Consider the following 25,297-nt stretch of genomic DNA (forward strand, 5'->3'; position numbering starts at 1 on the left):
AACATTGCTATAAAGCAAGAGAAGAAAATCTTTCAAACTTTATAGTGAAAAATCATTAAAAGAATAATGAAGTTCTGTAGCATTGTGAAGCTGCATTATAGCCCAGGCGTGTGGTCCTCTACTCTTAGAACACACTGCAGGATACAAAATAAAAAAATTAGTCAAAATATACGAGCTGTATCACAGTCATAAGACTACACTCCAGGGCATGTTTTATTTTGTAATTAATGCGTGCACTAGGAAGTAAAATTATGACTCTATATTCACCCAGGGTGTATGTTAATGACCTATTAAACATGTCTTGTCATATTTATATGTCTTGTCATACAAGGTGTATGTTAATGACCTAGTGAACACGTCTTGTCATATTTAAGTGCTACTTAATAGCACTCTGTGTACCAAATTTTAGAATCACCTATACTATTAAACTGTTTATTATTATACCCAAAACTGTAATATTATAAAATATTAGAAACATAAAACAATGCTATATAAATAATTCAGAGTTTTGTGGGGAACTAAATAGTCAGTCAGTTGCTTTAGACAGACATGAAATATACCCAGTGAGTACATACAGGTGACAAGAAAGAAAACACCACATACAAGCAGAGTGCTGGTGGCAGTAAGGAGTGAATTAATTACAGCGAGGAGGCAACTAAGTTTTAAAAACAAACATTTCACTTATTTGTAATTTATTTAATGTCTTGAATGTACTAAACAGAAAGAGAAGGCCTTTGAAATAGATGTAAGAAAATTTAAGAATATCATTTAAAATGCTTTCCTAAGTCAGGAAGCAGCACTTAATCTCTAACATAAAATAACTCAACTATCCCCAATTCGCCACAGTGCAACTGAGTGCGGAAGAAGAATCCAAGGGTAACAGTGGGGTGAATGGTCCCGACTGTCTACCAGAAGGAACTCATTTAGTGTAGAGAAGGCTCCCCCTCTACATTCCAGGGTCTCTGTGGGAAACACTGCCACCAATAGAACTTTATATCCCAATAATTCAGTTACACAAGCTTTTGATTAGACTGCAATAACCAAAACTGTAGCCAAAGGGAATGAAACCTGGCCATGAAGTGCTACTGTGTGTTTCTATCAATGAGGACCTCTGCCCTCCGCTCTCCTTTGCTGAACTGGCAGACTCTGAGATGAAGTGTGCTAAGTTAGCTTCAAATCTCTTTCCATACATAAGCTGCATATGTGGGTCTGTGTCATTAAACCCTGGAGAACTAAGGCCACTAGCTGAGGAGAAAGATTGTATTTTTAAAACACCATACAGGGCTGAGGTACAGCTCAGCAGCACAGCTTGTTCAGCATGAGTAAGACCCTATACTTGGTCTTCAGTAACGATGTGCCCCACCGCCCTCCAGCTCCTGCCCAAGAAGGCAAGGGATAGAGCAGACGGCACAGCTGAAGGAGTTCAGGTACCAGCGTGGGGATCAAAAACAGGCTCTAGAATGATGGAGCTGCTCCGGCTATGGATAAAGTCAGCCCCCAAAATCTCAAACCCACCTTTAAATGACACAAATAAAAATGGAAAGGTACTCAACTCAATTAAGAAAACTATATCCCATTAACCCGTCTCTATAATGAGGATGATGAAATTATGTATATGGATACAATGCTCTGTAGAAAAAAATCACCATTCATTCACATCATGGAATTCATACAACTGTATGAACGAACGAAGTACAAAAGCAGAAATCCAAAGGCACGCACGACAAGCAGTGCTACCCAGCAGGGCGGAGATGAACAGCTGGCAGCGGTGGTCGACTCTTACTACCACTCAATACTTTTCTGTACCACCTCGGGTCTTCTGCAAGCTTACACTGCTTAATTTAGAAAACAGCCTCTGCCTCCCTAAAGCAACTTGGTACAGTGAAATGACTACAGTCCCAGTAGGACTCCGGAAGAGTGCAGTACTCCTGAAGGTCTTTCCAATTCTGAGGGACACCTTTTATCTCTGCCAGTTATGCTTGAAGTCAAGTTACTAGTCTAAACCTAGTGAATGCCTTGTAACTTTGTAAACTACTCTAAATAGCTTTCTTCTTATAACATATCCTGGCATTAAGATAGGACCTAGAGTGATCGCAAAGATTAGTCAAAGACTTCTCGGTACCTTCCTGTATGGATGCTGCTGAGGAATAAAATCTCCTGTTATCTCCACCTACAATACTGGGATAGAATAAAGTAAAGGCCTACCCACCACATTCTGCCACCAAACCACACAGCCACCCTGGTCTTTAGAGTCTCAACAGTACTCTCAGAACAAAATGGTACAAGAGACCTAAAATAACCACAGGCCAAGGTCTGCGCTTCAGTCAACAAATGAGCCACTGCTAGAACAGATGGAGGTGAAAAGGGCTAAGAGAAACACAACTCGAAATATTCTTTTAAGTATGAAGAATAATTTGTAGGAAAGAAAACAACCAAGGAGAAATGGCTCCCAGCTCACACTGGTCTCGCGATGCATCTGCACAGCAGCTCAGGTAGTAAAGCTCTTGGTTTCAGGGCCTCTCAGAGCCAGAGGGTGGTGTGCCAGGCCTGTGCCTGCCAGCACTACGTCCTTCCTTCTTCTCCCAGGGCCTGCATATCTAAGGACACTTATTTCAACAGGGTGCAAGGCCCAGTGCTATCAGAACAAGTTCAAACATGAATGGATGCAGGCTCCAGGACCACCCTGTCTAGGAATCCTTCGCTTTCTAAGCTTGGCACATAGGAATTGAGCAGACAAGTGGTGAGAGGCTCTAGCCATTGTACCCCAAGTCTGAACTGGGGTTCAAGTCCCTCATTTTCCTGGGAGTCTATAAACTTTCCAGCTTGAGACACCAACACCAAGTTCAAGGAGTGAAGAAAAGAGAATGCTAGTAACCAATAGCACCTTAGTTTCTCTAAAGGAAAAACTTCTATACACCATGAACCTACATGGAACACAGGCGTGTGTAAGCAAAATGATCTTGAAAAGGGTGGACCTGGAGGGCCGTCAATGTCTTTTACATTTGAATACTGGACAGTAAGTGTGTACTACTTAAGAACAAAACAAAATGCTTTTGATTTCAACACAAACTGGTAAACTTGTAAACGCTGCTTGGTTAAAAAGCATGAAGTAGCTGTAATCTGTAAGAAGGTGCTACTGGCAAATGCTGAATGGGTTTGCTAATGCTCCTCTTTTCCCCACAGCACAGACGTGCTCCGTCTCAACCACACACGACCACAGGAAGCAGTGCAGCAGGCCCTGCTGAGTAAAGGCAGCACAGCACCTACACGATCGTGATCTAAGCACGGGGAACAGTACTTTGAACCATGCTCTGGCATGGACACAAGTCAGTTAATTTGCTATATTTTCTGTAACCTCCAATTTACTGTCTACAGACATTGAAACAGGAGCCCCTACTTCACCTTTGGAGCCCCGACCACCGACCCCGTCTCACCAGTGGTGCTGATAGTTCAGCAGCATGCTCTTTTTCAGGAAATCCAGCTTCTGTTTGTCTTCAGGCTTCTCCGTATTGTATGTTTTCGTGCAAACGAGCTTACAGTTTTCGACCTTATTAAATGTGAACTGCATAAAAAGAAAGCATTAACAAAAATTATCCAAAAAGATACAGGTTCTTCCTAAGATAACAGATAACTTCTTAAGTCATCAATGTTGGTGATAAACATCTAACATCCACCACAGCTCTCTCAATTACACTGAAACTTTGATCTGATTCTCATAGTTAAGTCTGTAACTTTTCTTATCACAAGTTCTTCTTTCCTCTTCTGATGACTTTAATTTACTCATCGTCTCCATGTAAATAAGATCTATAAGAAAGGAAGGTAAAGCCGTTTCCCTAAAGCATGTTCTGAACTTGCTGGAGTTGATAGTTTTTGTGCTAGCGTCCAAGTGGAGGTATCAATCAAGTGTTTGACAGGAGACTAGGCAGTGACCACAATGTCATATTTGAATATCTAAAATCAAAGCAGATATGACCTTTACTCAAGTTTAGACAGCTCATTTTTCAGGACTCTATTTATAAAAAAGGTAAAATAAAGATCAGTAATTTTTTTCTAAATCAAATTTAAAAACTAGAGGTTCCTCCAATTTTGAGCCCAGAATTTACTTCATATATATATATAAACAAACAACATTCACAGAACATTAATGACAGGTTCACGATGACTGGAGGGCGGGGTAGAAGGACCGGCAGAGCACGAGATGAGCAGCGAGCGTGAGGCTTGCTCAACCTCCAGATCTAGAACCAAACAGAACGCCCTATATAAACACTTCCATATTTCCAGAAGACTGTGACACATCAACTACATAAATAAACCATAATAATAATCTGTAATGAAAAAATTATTTCTAATTATGCTTCATTTCTAAATAGCCCACCTGACTTGCCATTTTGTTTGTTTTGGAAACAAGGTCTTACTATGCGACGGTCTGACTGCGTGCTCAAGCTCCTTCTAGCTACCCAAGCCTCCCAAACGCTGGGCTCTCGGTAGGTATGGACTACCACACCTGGCTAGTGTGTACTTGTGCATGTGGTATGTGCTAGCAAGCTACACCAGTGCCGTCCACTAGAGCAGCCCACTGCTGCCATCTGCCAGCTGCCAGCTTAATTCTCACATCACTGACAGTTGACTGCCACGGTCCCGAAGCGGAAGGCTCAATGAGTAAGGGAAAGCACGCACACGGCAGAGTTAGAGGCACAGCCGTCAACACAAATGAACAGAGATGTGCACTATCCTTCCTGCCAGTAATGCCTCAACCCAACGGCTGGCAACTGGAGTCAGCTGACCCAACTTCTGTGTTCAACTGTAAAGGAAAAAGAAAAGACCAAAGGAGGTGTGCATGCACGCATGTGTGTACGCATGTGCGGTGCGGCACACGGAGGCCTGTCACAGGCCAATGTCAGCCATCCTCACACCACTTTCCACTCCAGTACTGACACAGGGTCTACCAGTGAACTGCAGCTCACTGACTTGCAGCTCCCGGCGGAGATTACAGGCGCATGCACTAATGCACCAGCTTTTAAGTGGGTGCTGGGTCCTAAATTCAGGTCCTGATGCTTATCAGCAAGCACTCTGTCAGCTGAGTCGTCTCCTCAGCCCGGATGACATCTGACTATCTGCCAACAGCTCGCATTCCCCTATGTTCTACACATATTCATATCATATTTATCAAGGCTCGCATGTTCCACCCAACAATGAATAAGGTTGACCTCCTTATTCACATTTTAGAGATTAGAAAAACCAAGGCATAAAAGACACAAACTAAGAAATGCCAGTCAGGATGTGATCCAAGACAGCTGAGCAATAAAAAGAATGTTTCTCTCCTTATGTTTAGTGAGAAATTCTATATTTTAAATCATAGTTGTTGTGGATTTAGCGACACTCTTTATTTTTAGGTGTATGTCTGTGTACCACATGCCTGCAATGGTCAAGGAGGATGAGGGTTGAGTCCTCTGGGACTGGAGTGACAGATGGTTGTGAGCTGCTATGTGGGTACTGGGAATCAAACCAGGGTCTTCTGGAAGCACAGCCAGTGCTTTTAATTGCTGAGCTATCTTTACAGTCCCCAGTACTTAAGTTTTGATAAGAATTTAAGCATGTTATTAGCTTTCAAGAAAACCAATCCCTTTTATGACACGCAAGCCCCATTTTGTCCCATTTTTACTTAAATTCAGTGCTGCGTGGTGCATGTCCATGCAGAGGGGAGTGCCGTGTGCATGGTCAGCCACTCTCCATTATCATTAATATACATCTTTACCTCTTCCTTAGCCAATTCTCTTGGCTCCACTTTTTGCCTATGCTTTGCCTGCATGTATACATGTGTACTACCTGCCTGCAGTGCCCACAGCGGCCAGCAGAGGGTGTCCGATCCCTAAACTGCTTTGTGGGCACTGGGAACTGAACCTCCTTTGGCCTCCAGAAGAGTGCTCTTAACCACTGATCCATCACTCCAAGCTCTCTTAGCTCCACTTTCAAAAAAACAGGCTGATTCTAAGATTCCAGCTACACAATCTCCTCCCTTCTAGTCATGCCTAAGGTCTCAAGTCCTGTCTGGACGGCTATAAAACCTAACTGGCTCTCCCAGCTTCTCTCCTTACACTCTGAATCTGTTCTCAACACGCCCCCTACAGTGAGCGCCTGGGAAGATCCAAGCTGGTGCAGACATCTGTTAAGTCTGCTCAGATGTGAAGGGCCCAACGCTTCTGACAGCACCAAGGACTGAATCCAAGGGTTCAGGCACGCTAGCAAGTGCTCCACCACTGAACCTGTACAACACAACACTTCCTCCTACAATGCAGCCCCAATACTCTTTTGCCCTCATGGCTCACTAGGCTCTGTATCACTCACTTGCTCCAGATGTACTTGTTTGTGTACCTTGAACACTCCAGGCAAGTTCACACCAGGGACTGGCATTTGCTATCTGCTTCTAAAATACTTTCCCTAGGCATTTGTGTGGCTTAGTCCCTTACTTATTTTTAAGGTCTTTTACTTAAATGTCACCTTCACAGTGAGACTTTTTAAATTTACATTTTTAAATGTCACCTCTCAGTAAGCCTATTTAAAACTGCAAACTCTCTGTCCACATTCTGTTTTATTTTCAGTTCTTTCCAAGTAACTGGCACACTATAAACACTTTAGCTGTCTCCAGGCTCCTCGTTACAAAGGCCAGAGATTTATTTAGTCCTGTTCACTGTTATATTCTCTATCTGGAATGGTGCCCGGGGTACACAGAAAGAAGTTAAACCACAAATGCTTTACCCAGTAAATGAATGAGTGAGTGTTCAGATGTGAATGAGGTTTTATGATCCTCATAGTGTCTTATGCTCTATTTTTCCTGACCTAAACAAATGTCACAGGAAAACAGTGGCAGAGCAGATGACAGATGTAGAGTCTCCTCTGTTACTGGTTATCACTTTTGCTTTTACTGCCGATTTAAATAGGATAAAAAATCTGAAAATAGAGTACAGGAAATCAAAATGAAATGAAAATATATTGCTTAGCTGAGCGGTGATAGCACATGTCTTTAATCCCAGCTCTCAGGAGGCAGAAGTAAGTGAGCCTCTGAGCCCAAGGCCAGCATGGTCTAAAGAGTGAGTTCCAGGACAGCCAGGGCCACACAGAGAAACCCTGACTCAAAAAACTAAATGTGTGTGTAGATGGCAATACATTGATGGCTGGTGAGAAAAATCTCACCTCCCAACACCATGTTTTCATATGCCTGAGTCTTCAATGATCTTTAAACTTGGGACTGAAGAATTTAACTTTTGGTTTGTGGACAGGACCTGGCTATGTAGCCTAGGATGACCTGAACGGCCCTTAGCATCCCACAGGAACATATGCCACCCTACCCTGCTCACCACAGACCTCAATCCTAAAGTTTCTGCTAGGTGCACAACTCTCTGCATTGGGCGTCCTTCTGTTCTCCTTTGGCCTCAACAGGAGGAACCCAGAGTCTTCCACACATTTAGAAATGTCGAGAGTGAGGTCCGCCTAGAGGCAGACTCTATCTTTTCCTGGCTTTCCCAGTTGACTGGTGCGGCAAAGGCTGTGTTGTCCCTGCAGGGTGAGATCCCTGCCACCCTCATGTCACAGACACTAACTGACTCTTCTTTCCTACCTCTTTCTCTCTCCTCTCTCTCTTTCCTTCTTTTCTTTCAGCTTTTGAGATAGGGTTTCTCTGTGCAGCCTTGGCTGTACTCGAACTCGTTCTGTAAACCAGGCTGGCCTGGAACTCCCAGAGATGAGTGTGCCTCTGCCTCCTGTGTGCTGGGAGTAAAGGCATGTGCCACCAATGCCCGGCTACTCTTTTTGTCTTTGAGACAAGTCTGCCTCTGAGGACACTTGATCTTCCTGCTGGGATGACAGGCTGTGCTACCATGCTTGGCTTCGTGGTGCTGAAGGGAGATCGCGGGCTACTGTCCATGGTAAAGCACTGTACCAAGTCAGCAGTATCCCATTCCTCAAAAACACTTCTAGTGAGTCAAAGAGAAAGACAAGCTAAACAAAGACCAAAAACTACATTTAAAAAATCTCCTCAAAATACCAGTCGAGAAGCCCAGGCATGTCACACTTGGAAACAGAGGAACGCTACAGACACTGTTCAAACAGAAGGAACAGATAGAAAGTGACAGACAACCTTCGCATGGCTAGAAAAGGGACAGTGCGCTGCAAGGGTGTCACAATATAAGCTGTGTAAACACTCAGTCAGAAAGATCTGCCAATGACACACTACGAAGAGAAGAAAGGTCTTTCTAAACCATGGCTTTAAGAAATTACTACTAGGGGCTGGAGAGATGGCTCAGTGCTAAGGACCAGTTTTCCTGCCAGCACCAACAAAGTGGCTCACAGCACCTATAACTCCAGTTCCAAGGTATTTCCTTTGGGAATCAGGCACATAAATGGTGCGCAGACAAACACGCAGACAAAACAGACACGCACATAAAATAAAATTAAAGGGGGGGGGCAGCTCTTTACCGGTAAGGTTCAAGTTATTTGAGACAGTTCTCATAACAAAAAGAACCCCCCAAACTATTACTAAATAATTTTTATTTAACACTAAATACAAACCTTATATGGCGAAGGTTCAATTCTTTCCCCAAATAACACCTGACCAAGATTTTCAGATGGGCGTTTTCCTTCCGATGCTTGGCAAAAATCAAACCTGAGGAAAGAGTATTAACATTTAAACAAGATAACCACGAGGTAAGCACCTCTGCACAATCTTGAACGACCCTGTATTTTATCAGCTCGTTCAGCGAGGAGTACCCCAAACACCACAGGTCCCACCAGATCCAGAAATTCTCTATATTATATACAACTAAGGATTTGAAAAAAATTAAACATTGTAGCTTATTCTTGCAAAATTTAATTATAAAATTATTTATAATATAGCTTTATTTTTTCAGGATTAATCTTTTGTTGTGAAGTTTTTTTTTTTTTGAGACAGGTTTCTCTGTGCAGCCCTGGCTGTCCTAGAACTCACTCTGTAGACCAGGCTGGCCTTCAACTCACAGAGAACCATCTGCCTCTGCCTCCCAATTTCTAGGATTAAAGGTGTGCACCACCACCACCCAGCTTGTTGTAACTTCCCCCCTTTTTTTTATTTAAATTATTTATTTATTACGTATACAATGTTCTGTCTGCATGTATGCCTGCCCGCCAGAAGAGGGCACCAGGTCTCATAGATGGCTGTGAGCCACCATGTGGTTGCTGGGAATTGAACTCAGGACCTCTGGAAGAGCAGCCAGTGCTCTTAACCTCTGAGCCATCTCTCCAGCCCTTGTTGTAACTTCTTAATGGATGTTAAGGATGACACTTCCAGAAGATGTACTAATTTATACTACCTCACCCAGATATGACGACCACCCATCCCTTCACTATGAGACCTCAGACTGGTGAAAGCAGCACCCAGTCACCCCAGCCTCTTCTGTAATGGCCATGTACTACGAGCTAGCTTAGTGATGCTGGGCTTCAATGGGACAGCCCAGTTTCAACTGTGCCGCAGAAACTGCAGGGCATCCGTATCCACGTTGACACTGGTGTCACGACGGAGACAGGACAGTCGGCCACTGAGAGGAGGATGCGTTTCAGAGATCAGACCCAGTCAGTGCTCCCAACAGGAACAAAGACTGAAGCAGACAGACAGACACCAGACAAGGGCATCAAAGGCTCTGTGAGGTAGGCTGTCAACGTCAACTCGGCTTCTGCACTCCTTTCTTACATGCTCTTAGATTATGGAGCAAATACTTTTCTGTGTGGCAAAAATTGTGTTTTAGAACTCTTTGAGCCATGAAAAAATTTTTATGATTTTATTTTGTAAGCACCGGTGTTTGGGCTATATTGTCTGTGTGAGGGTGTTGGATCCCCTGGAACTGGAGTTACGGGCAGGTTGTGAGCTGCCATGTGGGTACTAGGAATTGAACCCAGGTCCTCTGGGACAGCAGCCAGTACACTTAACCATGGAGCCATCTCTCCAGCCTGAGCAACAGAGAAATTTTAACTCCATTAGAATCTAGGAACTATGTAACAGCCAATATGGAATACAGCAGTTCAATGACTACAGGGATTTTTATGCAGCACATTTTATAAAACAACTTGGAAAGTCAGAAAATGGCTCACTGGGTAAAGTATCATGCACAAGCCTGACCATCTCATTGTAATTAGCTAAGCCATGCAGTGGAGGATGGAGAACACTGACCCCACAAACATACCCAAACATGAAATAGTAAGAAGCAATAACTTTAAATAAGTAACTAGTAAGCAACTGAGCTATACATAATTCTTACAAGTTACAAAAAAGACTAAACTGACTGCATACTGACTGACATGAAAGAGAACCCTGCTGAGAAAGGTGCAAATCAAATATAAACTCACTCCTGCTTAAAATAAAACTATACAAATATGGATATATATATATATATATATATATATATATATATATATATATATATATATATAAAGCCCGAGGAAAAGATGTCTCAGAGACAAAATAGTGGTTCTTTCTGAGGACAATGTGAAGCAGAATTCTCTTCAAAAATATCTAGGAAGCCAGATGTTGTGGCACTCAGGGTGGGGGGGCGGGGGGGGCAGAGGCTGGCGGATCTCTGTTGTCTACAGAATGAGTAGAGCTAGGGCTGTACAGAGGGCTTGGCTCTTCCTCAGAACATGGGCTCCAGCCCAGCACCCACATGGTGACTTATCTCCATCTCTAACACCACTTCCAGAGCACCTGATGCATTCTTCTGCCCCCAAACCAGGCATGCGTGTGCTGCACAGACATTCAGGTAGTCAAATCACCCATACACATAAATAAAAAGTTAAAAGGAACAAAATTATTTTTTTAAAATCAGGTAAAAAAGGAAAATCCATCTGTTATGCCACAAAGCGACACAAGAACAGCAGTTCAGCTCTTCAAGCAGAATTTGCTGCTGTGTGTGCACATGCTGCTCCCACATGTGTGCAGTCCCCATGGAGGCCCCAAGAGGTAGGGGACCCTCGGCACCTGTAGCCACCGTGTGAGTGCTGGAGCTAACCCGGGTCCTCTGGAGGACCACATGTGCTCTGAGCTGAGTCATCTCTCCAGCTCCAGAACAGCACGTTACCTCAAAGTGTTCTGAGCTGGGTGTGGCGTCTTCTTGCAATCCCAACACTGAGAGGCTGAGACAGGAGATTTGCCAAGAGTTCGAAGCCAGAACGAGTGAGATCCCGTCTCCACCACCTCTACCCAAATCTTTAGGCCCTCAGCATTTAGGAAATGAGTTTGAACTTATTTTTGTAGGGAAATTAAAAGTTCTAAACACAGAATTGTGATGCGTCACATGAAAGTTTATACAAAAACCAAGCAGGAAACTTACGCTGTATATTCATAAGGAAGAACAGATTCCACGGAGTCAAGTCGGTTAACAAACAGCTCTATCTCAGCCTGGAATGAGGAAGCATAGGATTAGAACATGAACCCTGAAGACAGCACAGGTGCTCCAACCATTAAACCACTCTATCATAAATATTCAATTAATGAATTATATGCATTTAAAACATACCTATGTAACTTTTACTCATGTGTCTCCAGTATTTCTAATGCTTTTTAAATTCTAAATTTTCTATAATGTTAAATAAGGTATTTAAAAAGCATTTGTCTCATTGTTTTAAAAGTCTGCTCTCTAAACTCAGCAGCTTCATTCTACAACACAGAAGCAGTTTCTATTTCTAGGGAAGAGGAGACGGTTAAGAGGGTGCAGTGCTCTTGCCGAGGACCAGAGTTCAGTCTCCAGCACCTGAAGTTCAGCTCGCAGCCTCAATCCAGCTCTAAAGGACAAGGCGCCCTCTCCCAGCCTCTGGAGAACACGCAAACACATATGCACAGATCCTAAATAAAAACAAAATATACCTCTTAGAAAGTAATTTCTGTTCCAGAACAACCAGAGCTAGTCTCAACAACCAAACAAATAAACGTAAGAAAAAAAAACTTTTGCTGAGCACACACCTTTAACCCTAGAACCTGGGAGGCAGAGCAGGTAGAACTCTAAATTCAAGGCCAGACTGGTCTACAAAGTTAATTCTAGAACAGTCAGGGCTACAGAGAAACCTTGTCTCAAACAAAACAAAACAGCAATTTCTCAACTAACCACACTGTAAATAAAATCCCACGCATTATGTGCACTCTTAAGCAGCCAGGAGACGCCCACGCGGGCTGACGCTGCTGGACCATGGCCATCAGTGGAGAACGGCGCACTACAGCTAGTGACCAGGTCAAGCTCAACACCAAGGAGAGGGAGAAAGGCTAACTCGACCTCTTAGGGACATCTTTCTGCTAAAGCTTTCAAAATCGCTCCTAGATATAGATGTAGCTTCCTGGGAAGCCATCTGAGTCCTGAAACACTTTGGGGGCTAACCAAATATTGAGACAAATATCTTCATTGAGTCAAGACAGCTGTGGCTACCTGTGGATGAGATCGAGAGGGGGCCAAGAATGACATAAAGCCACACTGCCATTCTAATTTCACCAGTACTCAATACTTTCTTCTACCCCCACTTAGCAAAAAGCAAAACAAGATATGCAATGTGCAATGTAACAGGCCAATAGGGCCCACAAGACAGCTCATCAGGGAAAACTGCTTGCTCACTATCCAGATCAACTTCTGAGGACTGTCCCTGAATTCTACATGCTTGCCTCTCTCTGTCATTAGGGGAAGAGTAAAACAGAGCAGATCAAAGTATAGACTGTGGGTCAGATTGCCTGGGTTACAAACCTTGTCCAATCGCTTAACTGTGTAATCTGGGACAATTACTTAACAAGTCAGTTTCCCCATGGGTGCTTCGGTTTCCTTATCAGCAAAATGGTGGTAATACTCATCTTGGAGGGCCATGTTTAAAGTATTTTAAACAGTGCCTAACAGAATGAGAAGATACAGACAAAAAAGACTGATACTACAAACAGGTAGAGAGTTTAATAAAATTACTGTGTTCATCAGCTAAACTCCTAAAGGCAATATTAACCTTTGTAAACAAGTTTCACAGGCAAACTCTATACTTCTACTTAAGAAAATAGCAACTCAAAAGCCACACTGGCTTCCGCTGCCCAATATAAGTCTCTCTGCATAAAAATATGCCAATGGTCATCAGCAAACAAGACAGCAGGACGTGACAGTTCAGCTCACAGAATGTTTGAGTAATTAAAGTCAAACATACACAACCACTGTGAAGGTAAAACTTCTAGCTGATGGTTTACTTGGCTAAAAGACTCTTTACTAACATAGCTATAAAGACAAACCTAAATTCAATTACTCTAACATCTAATAAAGAAAAGAAGGACTCTAAATCTAATTCAGGCTCATCTCCAGATTTCTCCTACATGACTCCAGATTTCTTTCTCTAAGACTTTCTAAAGTTTTCAGTTTCAAAACCTGCAGACCTACAATGCTATCATCATCAGGCATATCCTTTCCCAACCTCGTCTTGGGAAGCAAGGCTGCCAAGGCTTCAATCCTCACTCTGACCCCACCTGGTGGACAGGCAGGTTCCTTTCTCGTGTCTACGTTTTCTAGTTTGAAGAATGAGAATGATAATCCCATTTCCTAGCAGTTTTTGAGAAGCTTCAGCAGCCGGGCGGTGGTGGCGCACGCCTTTAATCCCAGCACTTGGGAGGCAGAGGCAGGCGGATCTCTGTGAGTTCGAGATCAGCCTGGTCTACAAGAGCTAGTTCCAGGACAGGCTCCAAAAACCACAGAGAAACCCTGTCTCGAAAAACAAAACAAAACAAAACAAAAAAAAAAAAAAAAGAGAGAAGCTTCAGCAATGGCATGCCCAAGATGAAAGCTGAGGGCGTTCTACTGTGCAGCGGTGTCCAACAGAACCCAGTGCCAATGTTCTTCATCTGCACTGTTGGACGGTGACACCCTCCAGGCCATGGAGGCCACTAGGCACTTAGAATGTGGTCAGTTACTGGAGCTGAATAAACGGAATTCTTAACTTGTATTTAATGCTAGTTAAAGTTAAATGGCTATAGGAGGCCAATGGCTTCTAAATTGGGTAGAAGTAATAGAATATCAAGCTGCTTGGTGCCGTTTATATAAATAATCTCTTTGTATACTTAACATTTTCATTCCAGTCACCAGAGCCTTGTTCCAGAAAAAACAGTCCTCATTTTATTACTCCATCCCAGGGCTGCAAACCTTTCCTATAAAGAGACAGATAAAACCGTTTACGGCCTGTAGCACCCACTGGCTTTACCCTGTGGTGTAAAAGCAGCCCAGACAACTGGGAACTGAGGACATGCCTGAGGTCCAGTAAGCTGAATGGTCTTTGAAAAAAAAACAGAAGTTCATGGGATTCTCAATCATTACTAAATAATTTTCTTCTTTCCTCCTCAACCACCTAAAAGCGTAAAAAACAACCTGTCGCTTAAGAGCAAACCTTCTGAAAACAGGCAGTGAGCTGCTCTGGACTCCGTTTCCCTGTAAGCCTCATCTTTAGAGGAAACCCTGAAAACCGGAAGGCTGCAATCTTTTCAGCTGCCCCCTTTACCATGCCAACTGGTTTTCCCAGGCCTCTGCTACACCCTCACAACACTTTCAACATGTGTCATCAATCACAACTACAGCAAACTTCACGGTCCAAACACCAAAGTGTCCTAGTATTATAGAAGGTCAAAGGTCCTTTTGAGCAACCTCTCTCTGTCCCTGTGTAGAAATTCTTCAAAGAGACTAATTTCTCCTGTGCGTTCTACCCAAAGCTAAATGCTCATCCTCAAGTATACGTTGCTTCTTTTCAAATATTCTTTCTAAATTTGTCCAAGACCAAATTAATTTACTTTATTTAGTCCAAATAAACTTAATGGACTCCACCTTGCTCTCTCATATGACTTGTTTTTGGAACAGGTCCCATGGAGCCCAGACTGGACCTGACCTATCTGTAGAGCCAAGGATGACCTTCGACTCCCGATGCTTGGGATCACATCCTGAGTTGTTGCCCTCTTAGCATTACGTTCATTACAGCTCTAACACTACCAATTTTATTGGCATTTTTATCATAGATCTAATATTACCAATAAGTTAAAACATTTCCTGCATTTTCCTTGCTATATTTAACACCCTAATTAGCTTCAGGTGCCAGTCCTGGGGTTTACGGGAAAATACCCACCATTCTACAGCTACCCACTTCCTTAAACCCATACCTGTCTAAATTCCAATTTAAAATAGCCTTAGAAATCAAGTTTACTAGTCTTCCTTTGTTTTTGTTTTTTGAGACAAGGTTACTGTGTAGCCGCCCTAGCTGTCCTGGAACTAGCTCAGTAGACCAGGCTGACCCTGAACTCACACGCCTCTGCCTCTGCCTCTCAAGTGCTGGGATTAAAGGTGTGCACCACCACCATCTGGCCTAGCTCCTTCTAAAACTGTACATTTTTTTTTGTTCTGAGTTAGGGTTTCGCTATGTGTTGTAGGAGGGCTGCTTGTTTGTTCCAGGCTGCTCAGCCCCGAAGAAACCACAGAAAAGGTATTAATTAAATCACTGCTTGGCCCATTAGCTCTAGCTTCCCTTTGGCTAACTATTACATCTTAATTTAATCCATTTTTATTAATCTGTATATTGCCACGTGGCTGTGGCTTACCGGCAAGGTTAGGTGTCTGTCTCTGGTGGGGCTACAAGGCTTCTTTCTCCCGGCATTCAGTTTTGTATTGCCCACCTAGCTCTACTCTACCCTATCACAGGTCCAAAACAGCTTCCTTATTAACCAGTGGTATTCACAGCATACAGAGGGATCCCACATCAGCCATTGAGCTAAAGCTGATCCTGAACTCACTCTCCTCCTCCTCTACCTCCTAAGCACTGAGATCACTGACAAGTACCATACCCCTGGCTCAGGGTCCGTCTTTCACTAACTCTAGCCGCCAGGAAAGCCTCTGTTTCTATAACAGTGTCATTTAAACCAACTATGTCCACCTCAACACATCTGACTCTGCTGCTCACTAAGGCTCACACCGATTCTTGTCCCACTCTCGAAAATTATGTACATCTTACTAGTTTTTGCTAACCATGCACTTGGCATTTTATCTAATAGCAAACCCTCCATTAAATTTACCTTCTCTGTCAACTTTTCGTGATCTAGCAAAGTAGCCTCAAATTGTACACATAGGAAGGATGTGGATAATGCCTCTATGCAGTATGTGTTGGTTCTGCTTTGTGATACAGAAAGTCTGTTATTATCAAGAGTTTTCATAAAAACTTCTAAAAACAGTATTCCTCACAAATCTTCCGCCTAGAGACAAAGCTCATCTTACCACTGCACATAGGAAGCACGAGATCAGCCGGCTGTGGAGACACGGCTCAGGAGCACATGCTCCTTCCAGGGGAGCTGAGTGCAGTTCCTAGAGCCACTTGGGGTGACACACCTGCCTGCCGGTCTCTGCAGGTACCCATGGCAACACTCACACATTAAACAATTAAGTCTTAAGACTTTAGGTCCAGTCTCAATAAACATGTGATCCTGGACAAGTAATGACCTTGAATGTAAAGACTAAATGAGGTGATAATAAAAGAAAATGTTACATAAAGAAGATGGTCCATAGCTCCATAGCTGACGTTCAATTATAAATTAAATGAATAAATATGTATACTTGTTGTCTGTTAGTCTGAACATCCTGAGCTTGGATAGAGACTCACTAGTATATGGATAACCCTGGGTTTCTTCTGTAGGAGGTCCTGTAGCAGTAGAAGCGGAAATGACTGTATATGCTGGGTCATTGCTTCTGCACAGCCGCTGATCAGATCTCAGCTATTCAGTGGGTTTCTTAAGCTTTACTGCTTGTGACTATAGTCAATAAAGTTTTTACACAATACTGAGTGAGTAATGGGTACAGAAAATAAGAATATAAATCAAACATTAATTGACAGAACAATTATTTCAATTACTGAAAATGAAAGCAAATTTGCATGCTCATGAGGGGAGGTACTTGTCATTTTTAACATAAAAAAATAAATTATGGGGGCTGGAGAGGTGGCTGAGGTTAAGAGCACTGGTTGCTCTTCCAGAGGACCAGGTTCAGTTCCTACCACCTATTCAGCGGCTCACAACCATCTGTAACTACTGCTCCAGGGGAATCCAATCCCTCTTTTTGGCCTCTGTAGGCAGTGCATGCACACAGTGCTGACATATTTGCATTTGTTAGGGAGAGTTACTGAGTCTCTGCAGGGTTTAATTTTCTCATTATTAAAACAGCAAGCACTATAATGAGTGGCATTTAGGTTTTGGGCGTGGTTGGGATGAATATTATCAAAATATATAAACGAATGGAAACATCATATATATTGTACATAGTATGAAAAACCACTGTGGTGGAGTGTGGTGGTGCACACCTCTAATCCCAGTGTTTAGGAGGCCAGCCTGTTCTGTGCAGCTAGTTCCAAGTCAGCCAGGGCTACAGAGTGGTACCCTGTCTCAAAAAAAGAGAAAAGTTTGCTGTTCGACAACGACCCCAAATGCCAAGAGCACACTGAAGATACTGCCTTGATTCATTGGACCTATGCAATATCAGCCAATGTTCATCTTGATTTCAGACCTACTCCCAAGAGTTCACTTTTAGGAAGCTGTGCTGGGGAATTGGGCCCTTTCTTTTCTGGTAACAAGTCTTCAAAACAGACTTATCCAGGAAGGAAAATGGGACTAAATATTTAACTTTTCCTATTAAGTTTGGCAAGAATGACTCTACTCTTGTACTTAAAGAAATCTTCTATGAATCCCTGGGAAAAAATTTATATGGCAATGTTTTTTAATCTAATTTAGAGTGCGGGGGTATCCCTTCTAAATCCATCTTCCCAGTGCATGTTTCTATCTTCTGTTTCAGTCAGTCCCAGCTGTGGTCAGAACTGTTTTACTACTTTAGACACACGGTCAGGCTGAAGTGCTCTTGCTTTGTGTGGCCTTTATTCTGCTTCTTCCCACCGCCACCGCATCAGTTCCACCTAACACCTACAGTGGGGAAAGGGCGCTCAGAGAGGAGGCACCGCTGTATAAGGATCAAAGAAACAGCCAGGCAGTTATGAAAGGGTCTAAAATACAACGGGGAAGGCCACACAAGATCCCACTGCCTAATGTTAGAGAAGCGGACTGATGTAAGTCTTAATGCAGACACAATAAAAAAAAAATCTTAGTAGGAAGTTGTTAAGTAGAAACTCAGGTTACAAGAAAGGGTGGGAGTGTTTTATTGTTCACGGAAGCTGATCTATTTACTCAAGGCTATTTCCTCATATCTCTGAAAAATAAAGTTCCAATTTTAGAGTGTATCAAAGAATGGAATATAAATCTGACCATGGAGCAGGTGATATGTACACTTGTAATCCTGGCACTCAGGAGGTGGAGACAGGAGGCCCAAGAGTTCAAGGCGAGCCTCATACATTCGGATTACAAGGCCAACCTGGACTATACAACACCCTGTCTAAAAATACCCTAAAAAGAAAAAAAAAATTCAAAATTCTTTACATAGACAAATAACTTTTTTGGGGGGGACTAACATCAATTCTGGAAGTCTTGGTTCCTAGGAGGCAGAGCAGCACAGAAGGAAAATGCACAGGGCATCCCAGAGTGGTGAGAAGCCAGAGTTGTGGCGTCAGACAGTCCTGGGCTTACCTGCTTTTTGGCTGAACTCTATTGCCTCTGTGAACTGAATTAAGTGTATAATCACTAAATTGTACTGAGTTTCCATTGTTCCCCATCTAAAAACACAGAATGGTTATGGAGATTGACTGAGTCACTATGCGTCCAGAACACACAAATGCTACAACGGCAGTCATTACCATTATTAGCAGAGGACATCTAGTTGGCCTGCCCTTTATGGAAATTGTTCTTTCTTTTTAATTTTTTTTCTTTTAAGCTAAGCTCTCACTGTGCACCCCTGGCTGGCCTCAAACTCAGCCCTGCCTGCCTGTCTGCCAATCCTAGGATGAAAGCAGTGCCCCCCGCCCCCCCAGCAGTTTACCTAACAGCAACAGAGAAAGAAGGATCCGGTGGCCACAGGAAGTAGAAAACTTACTAGAAGTCCAGGTGGCAGCTGTGTGCGAGAAGACTGAGAACAGGCAGTTTAAGAACCCGGTGTGAGGCGGGCAGTACAGGCCAGCGAGGGCACACATGCAGGTTTACTTTGCTGTAATGTGGCTGCATGCCTGTGACTTTGTTTCGTGTGCTTAGCTATACAGCTTTGGAAGGAAGAACTGGTGAAATGTTTATTTACTGTGGCTAACTGAGTCTTCCCAACACCAATCCTGAAATACCACCCACACACTCCTAGGTTTCCAGAAGGTAAGAATCCACACTGTTATTCCAGAGAAAACTACGAGGGTATGAAACCAAATGCCAGTCAGTAAATGCTACACACTTAAAACAATAAATACACACATAAACTGATTTTTGTTTCAGTACTTCAAAATCTTCATACTACTTCAGTCAAATGCTAGAGACAGTCTGCTCTGCTCAGAGCAACACACAGGCCTGCCTTCTTAAATCTGACTCATTCCATGTTTGAAGGCAACTAAACTGAAACAATCTATAGTTTCTAAAAATAACTCCAAGAAAGGAAGGTTAAAAGTATGACTGAGAAAGCCTTCATTTTATCAGGGTTGCTGAACTAATGGTATCTGAGCTTTGCTGCTGTTAGCCACTAGGGGGTAGAGTTGGTAATTGTTCTTTACAGTACAGGGAAGAATTTCAATTTAAATTTCTGTGTGTGTGTGTGTGTGTGTGTGCGCGCGCGCGCAGACCTTTGGGGGGTAGGTTCTCTCCTCCATGTAGGCTCACTGGCAAGTGTCTTTTTTTTGGAGACAGGGTCTCTTTAGTCCTGGAACTCATTATGTAGCCCAGGCTGGCCTGGAACTCACAGATCCGCCTGCCTCTGCTGCCCAAGTGCTGGGATTAAAGATGTGCGTGTGGCACCAAAGCGCAGCCCCACCAAAGCAAACCTTACTCTTTCCCCTAAGAATATGATCTCTCCAATGTTTTGAGAGCTTGTGCTACTTTAGTTCTTAGGTCTGAACTGACATTAAGGAGCCAGATATTGACAGTTAAACCATGAAGGTGAACTGTCACTCACCTTCAAGCACAGCCACTGCGGTCCACTCACTTCACTGAGACTGGTCCACAGCTACCCAGACACAGCAGCTACCTGAGTCAAGACTTTCCTAACGGTGGGAACTGTACACCTTACCCTGTGCAGATGCACTCGCTCTGATCACACAGCCACTTATCCCTCCATGGAGGAGAGGCTGCAGGAACAGAACCCATAGTGCAGGCCTTTGTTGTTATGGTCTTAAAACTAACAAAATAAGGCACAGACGTGAGGAAGGAAAACCAGACGCCTCAACGGCACTGAAAGCCATGCATGAAAAATGTTTCCAGAAATGGGGCTACAGATCAGTGGTAGAGCACATGGCTAGTATATACAAGTCCCTGGGTTCAATTCTTAACACCCCCATACACACAAGGGTATCTCAGGTATTATCATATACTTATTAAATGTATAACTAAGCTGTACCTGGTAATCCCAACAGTAGGTAGGATAAAGCTGAAATATTTTGTACTTGAGGTCAGGAAAGCAAAACCCCATCTCAACAACTCAGAAATAAATATTAACAGTGGGATGCTGTTCGTGAAGAGGACCAGACCTGAGTTGGGTTCCCAGTTCCCATGTCAGTGGCTCAAACCATCTGTACCCCAGCTCTAGTGGGATCTGAGCCGTCCCCTCAGGTGGTCACACACACAGGCACACAAGACACACACTTAGGGGGGGCTGGCGAGATGACCTAAGACCACCGGCTGCTCTTCTGGAAGGTCCAGGTTCTATCCAACATCCACAAGGCGCTAACAAGTGTCTGTAATTTCAGTTCCAAGATATTTGATGTAGACTCCCTGGGTACACAGCATGCACATGACAGAGACACACATGAAGGCAAAACACTCATACACAGACAATAAAATTAAAAAATTAGATTTACAGCCAGGCAGTGGTGGTGCATGCCTTTAATCCCAAAACTTGGGAGGCAGAGGCAGAGGCAGGCGGATCTGTATGAGTTCGAAGCCAGCCTTGTTGGCAAAGTGAGTTCTAAGAAAGCCAGGACTACACAGAGAGACCCTGTCTCAAAAACCAGGGGAAAAAAAGTTCCATTTAAGAATACACAAATAGGAGCTGGGGCCGGGCAGTTGTGGCACACGCCTTTAATTCCAGCACTCGGGAGGCAGAGGCAGGTGGATCTCTGTGAGTTCGAGACCAGCCTGGTCTACAAGAGCTAGTTCCAGGACAGGCTCCAAAACCACAGAGAAACCCTGTCTCGAAAAACCAAAAAAAAAAAACAAAAAAAAAAACAAAACAAAAAACAAAACAAAACAAAACAAAAGAAACAAATAGGAGCTGGGGAGACGGCTCAGTCACTAAGAGTCCAGCACTGTTCTTCTACAGGTCCTGAGTTCAATTCCCAGTACCCACCCATCTGGGGGCTACAACTACTGGTAACTCCAGCTCCAGAGGATCTGACACCTTTGGCCTCCACAGGCACCCATACTCATAGGCATCTGCACACAAACACACATAATTAAAGGTAAAATAAATCTCGACAAAAAACAATCCACAACTAATCCGTGCCAATTACATTTCAACAAACTAATTACAACATAAAAAACTGAAACCAAACAAAATGCCTGACAAGCATAAATGGTTAGGAAGCCACAGGCAGCATACAGTTAATAAAAAGCTCCCATCTCTAACAGAAACAAGAATGCACACATCGTGATCACACAGTATTTAAATGCACACACATGTAATGCATCATGCTAGAACAGAGTAAACCAGGACAGTTCAGTATTCATGAAAGCTAAGATCACAAATCAGAAATTAGAGTAGCATAAACAGGATTTTATGTTGAGTGGACTCCTGTTTCTCTGCCAGGAAATTAAACATAAAACTGTTGTTGTTGTTGTTGTTGAGACAAGGTCTCTCTTCATAGCCCTGGAGGCCCTGGAACTCATTATGTAGCTAGACTGGCCTTAAACTCAAGAGATGAGCTTGTCTCTGCTTCTAGGATTAAAGGTGTGCCCAGCCACAAGGCTTATACAACAATTTTAAGTTGACAAAGTATCCACATCCTCAGTCTCAAAATCCATCCTGAGAGAATGCAGGACAAGGACTGGAGGGCCATTCTGCACGTGCTCCACAGGGTGACAGCTGCCTCACTCAGCACACATCCAGTGCAAAGACGATGCTTCCTCTAAGTCAAACATAAGACGCAAACACGACTGTCCCTGTGCTACAGAGCAGAAAAAGCAGAATTATGTAAGAGAACAGTATCGAAGGCTTCTCTGTTCACTTCTGATGTTTAAATAAGTCCCTCTGACCTCTTAAGAAATGCAGGATGCCCAGCACTCGGGAGGCAGAGGCAGGCGGATCTCTGTGAGTTCGAGACCACCCTGGTCTACAAGAACTAGTTCCAGGACAGACTCCAAAGCTACAGAGAAACCCTGTCTCGAAAAACCAAAAAAAAAAAAAAAAAAAAAAAAAAAATGCAGGATGGGTGGTTTGAACCTTCTGCTCTCCTGTCCCAATTCCTGAGCTGAAAAGAAGACCCTCAGGTAAAGGTACTATAAAGGGGATGACCAGGTCTGGGCAGGGCACGCCCACCAAGGTTTAGTGTCCTTGAAGCGACCTAAAGAAGCTCTTTCATCCTTCCCACATGAAGACACCTGAATACAGACCAGGAAGAAGATGAACCCTCACCAGACCCTGACTCTGTGGGCACCTAAACCTTAGCTTTCCAGCCTCCCAACTGTGAAATGAATCTCTCAGGAAGAGAGGGAAGGGGTACTCAAAACAAGCAGTTGCCATCCTGACTGAGGTAATAAAAATTTCACTATGCAGAATACCTCCCCAGTGAGAGAAAAGGGAAGAAGCTTAAATTCTCACCGACAAGCTGGGGGAGACCAGCAACATGCCCTTGTTCCTATCGGCCAACACAGAGCAGCTGAAGATCCGACATCCAGGATGTGATGTCTTGCCTAGTTTATCCCCACATCTATCAAAGCTAAATATCTTAAAGGACCTAAAAACTTTCCACAAAGATACTTAAAGACCTCGTGAGAGAAAAAAATCATTTAGCTTACAGACCACCTATAAATTCCTTCACACTCATCTCGTCCCAAACGCTCCCTCGTCTGTTCTTTAGGGACGTGGACACACACCTTCCACATCAGACCTCATCAATCTCTTCATAAGCTTCTATTCTCCAGCGGTGGCTGGAGAGGCCAGGAAGGTACTTTCCTCTCCGAGGCACTATGAAGACAACACACATTCACTCACAGGCTGGGGATGCGGTTGTAAAGGCAGGCTGTTGAGATGTCTAAAAGACAAAACCTAGTGTGCCTACAAGACTGGATCTCACTTTGGGCCTGAACTCTCCACAAGCAGGCAGAGGCAGAGTACCACAGTTAAATACTGCCGACTGTTAGCCTGAGTTGTGTCTGCACGTATGCCTGCAGGTCACAAGAGGGCATCAGATCTCACCACAGATGGTTTGCTGGGAACTGAACTCAGGACCTCTGGTAGAACAGCCAGCACTCTTAACCAGATTCATAGGCATTTTCACAGCCACAGGTTGGTTTGTTTCTTTTGAAAACTAATATGATTGTGCCAACGCGACACTGCATATCTGACACATTTAAACCTAGAAACAGCAAAATGCAGTGTTAACAGCCTCCCTAACACACAACTGCGGTAAAGCTAACAGTCATAAAATAAACACCAGCTTTAAAAAGTTAGTAAATGACCCAATTTGCTGACTGTAAACGTTTTCTGAACCATTATTTGAACTGTTAAAATGAACGGTTTCAAGGAGAGCTTCGACCCTGCAAATGGTTAAGTTTCAGTAAGTTAACGAAATAATGGTACATTGTGATGCTCTACACCTAATAACATAAAAACCGCTATCGGCTGGTAAACCGAAAAACTTGTAGGACAATGTTCTACGAAGCCAACACTATCAAGACGGATTCTTTCGCCGTATGCCTCTTTAAAGTATTTGAAACTATCTCGGAGAAACCCACTTGGGGTCTCTTAAATATGTTTACAGAGATTTTTAAAAATAACATTTAAAGGCCAGGAATTAAGCGTCTCGATAACAAGTCTTTACTAACGCAGCTTTGATGAGAGAAGGTGTCACGATCCACAGGTTAAGTAAGCGACTGCTAATCTTCAAGTGAGACACCAAAGTCCTAGAGAGAATAAATCGTCGTAACCAGGAATTCCAGAAAAATACAATGACACGGGAAGCCATACAAGGAAAAGTTACTCTAAGTTGTCGCTCGGCTGGGAGCGCCCCACGGGGCGGGCGGCAGGTCACCCCGGGAGCTGCGTGCAGGCCAGTCCAAGGGCGATCGGCTCGCCGCCGGAGCGGTGCCTGCGACCTGGCGGAGACGAGGGGGACGAGTCGCCCGAGCCCCGAGGGGGCACGGCCCCTGCCCGCACGGCCTGCCCAGCCTGCCCAGCCCGCCCGCCGCCGCTCCGGAACGCGACCCCACCCACATCTACGCCCCCTCCGCGGGCGGCCCGCCGGGCCTTCCCCACCTTGCACTCGTCGGTCTTCTTCTCCTCGGTGCAGAAGTTGACCGGCGCTAGGCCGGGCAAGTAGAAGGCGCTGCCCGGGTGCGGGCCCGGGACCGTCCCCAGCAGGAGCAGCGACAGCAGCAACAGCCGCGGGCCCGGCGCGGGCGGCGACGCGGACGGCCTGGCGCTCATGCCGGCGGCTGCGAGAGGAAGGCGGCCGGACCGAGGGGGACGACGAGGGCGGAGGGGGCCGGGGGGGGCTCGGAGATCACCTGCAGGCCCAAGCGCGGAGAAGGCCGGCCCGCAACGGCTAGTTCCGGTTGCGCTCCGAGACGCCGCGGACCCCGCGACGGAAACCGAAGCGGGCCTCCACGGAGCATGCGCGGCTCCGCGTGCACATGCCCAGTGCGGGCGCCGCCAGCGCAGCGGGCCGTTTCCGGGCGGGGCGGGACGGGGGAGGAGATCCGCGTTCCGGGTTTCCAGCTCTCCGGCTGGGGCGACTTCCGGTTGCGCGTTTCTGGCTCTCACGGTCCGGTTTCGGAGTCCCACCTGGCGCTTCTCGGGCGCTCGGCTCGGGACTGATGAACCAATAAGTACTTCTGGTGGAGACCGAGTCGGTGGACGAGGGAAAGTTCGAATATTTTTCAGGGAGTAAATAATTTTCCCATAAAAGCCTTTGTCCCCTCCCGCCCGGTGGAGCTTTAGACTTCAATCGAACTCCTCCCCGA

At 44.4% G+C, this 25,297-nt stretch overlaps 1 protein-coding gene across 1 annotated transcript in view; it reads right to left on the reverse strand.

The window, feature by feature from the left end:
- The window catches only part of Tm9sf2 (transmembrane 9 superfamily member 2), a 48,697-nt gene extending 23,786 nt beyond the window's left edge, over positions 1–24,911 (reverse strand). The window contains exons 1-4 of the mRNA XM_057786184.1: positions 24,591–24,911; positions 11,352–11,419; positions 8,566–8,659; positions 3,435–3,562 (exon numbers count right to left, since the gene is read on the reverse strand). Of these exons, the coding sequence (XP_057642167.1) occupies positions 3,435–3,562; positions 8,566–8,659; positions 11,352–11,419; positions 24,591–24,761 (461 nt within the window). The 5' untranslated portion in view covers positions 24,762–24,911. The remainder of the gene's footprint in view (positions 1–3,434; positions 3,563–8,565; positions 8,660–11,351; positions 11,420–24,590) is intronic.
- Positions 24,912–25,297: the final 386 nt, after the last annotated feature.

This window comes from Chionomys nivalis, chromosome 12, assembly GCF_950005125.1.
Source record: "Chionomys nivalis chromosome 12, mChiNiv1.1, whole genome shotgun sequence".
Lineage (NCBI taxonomy): Eukaryota > Metazoa > Chordata > Mammalia > Rodentia > Cricetidae > Chionomys > Chionomys nivalis.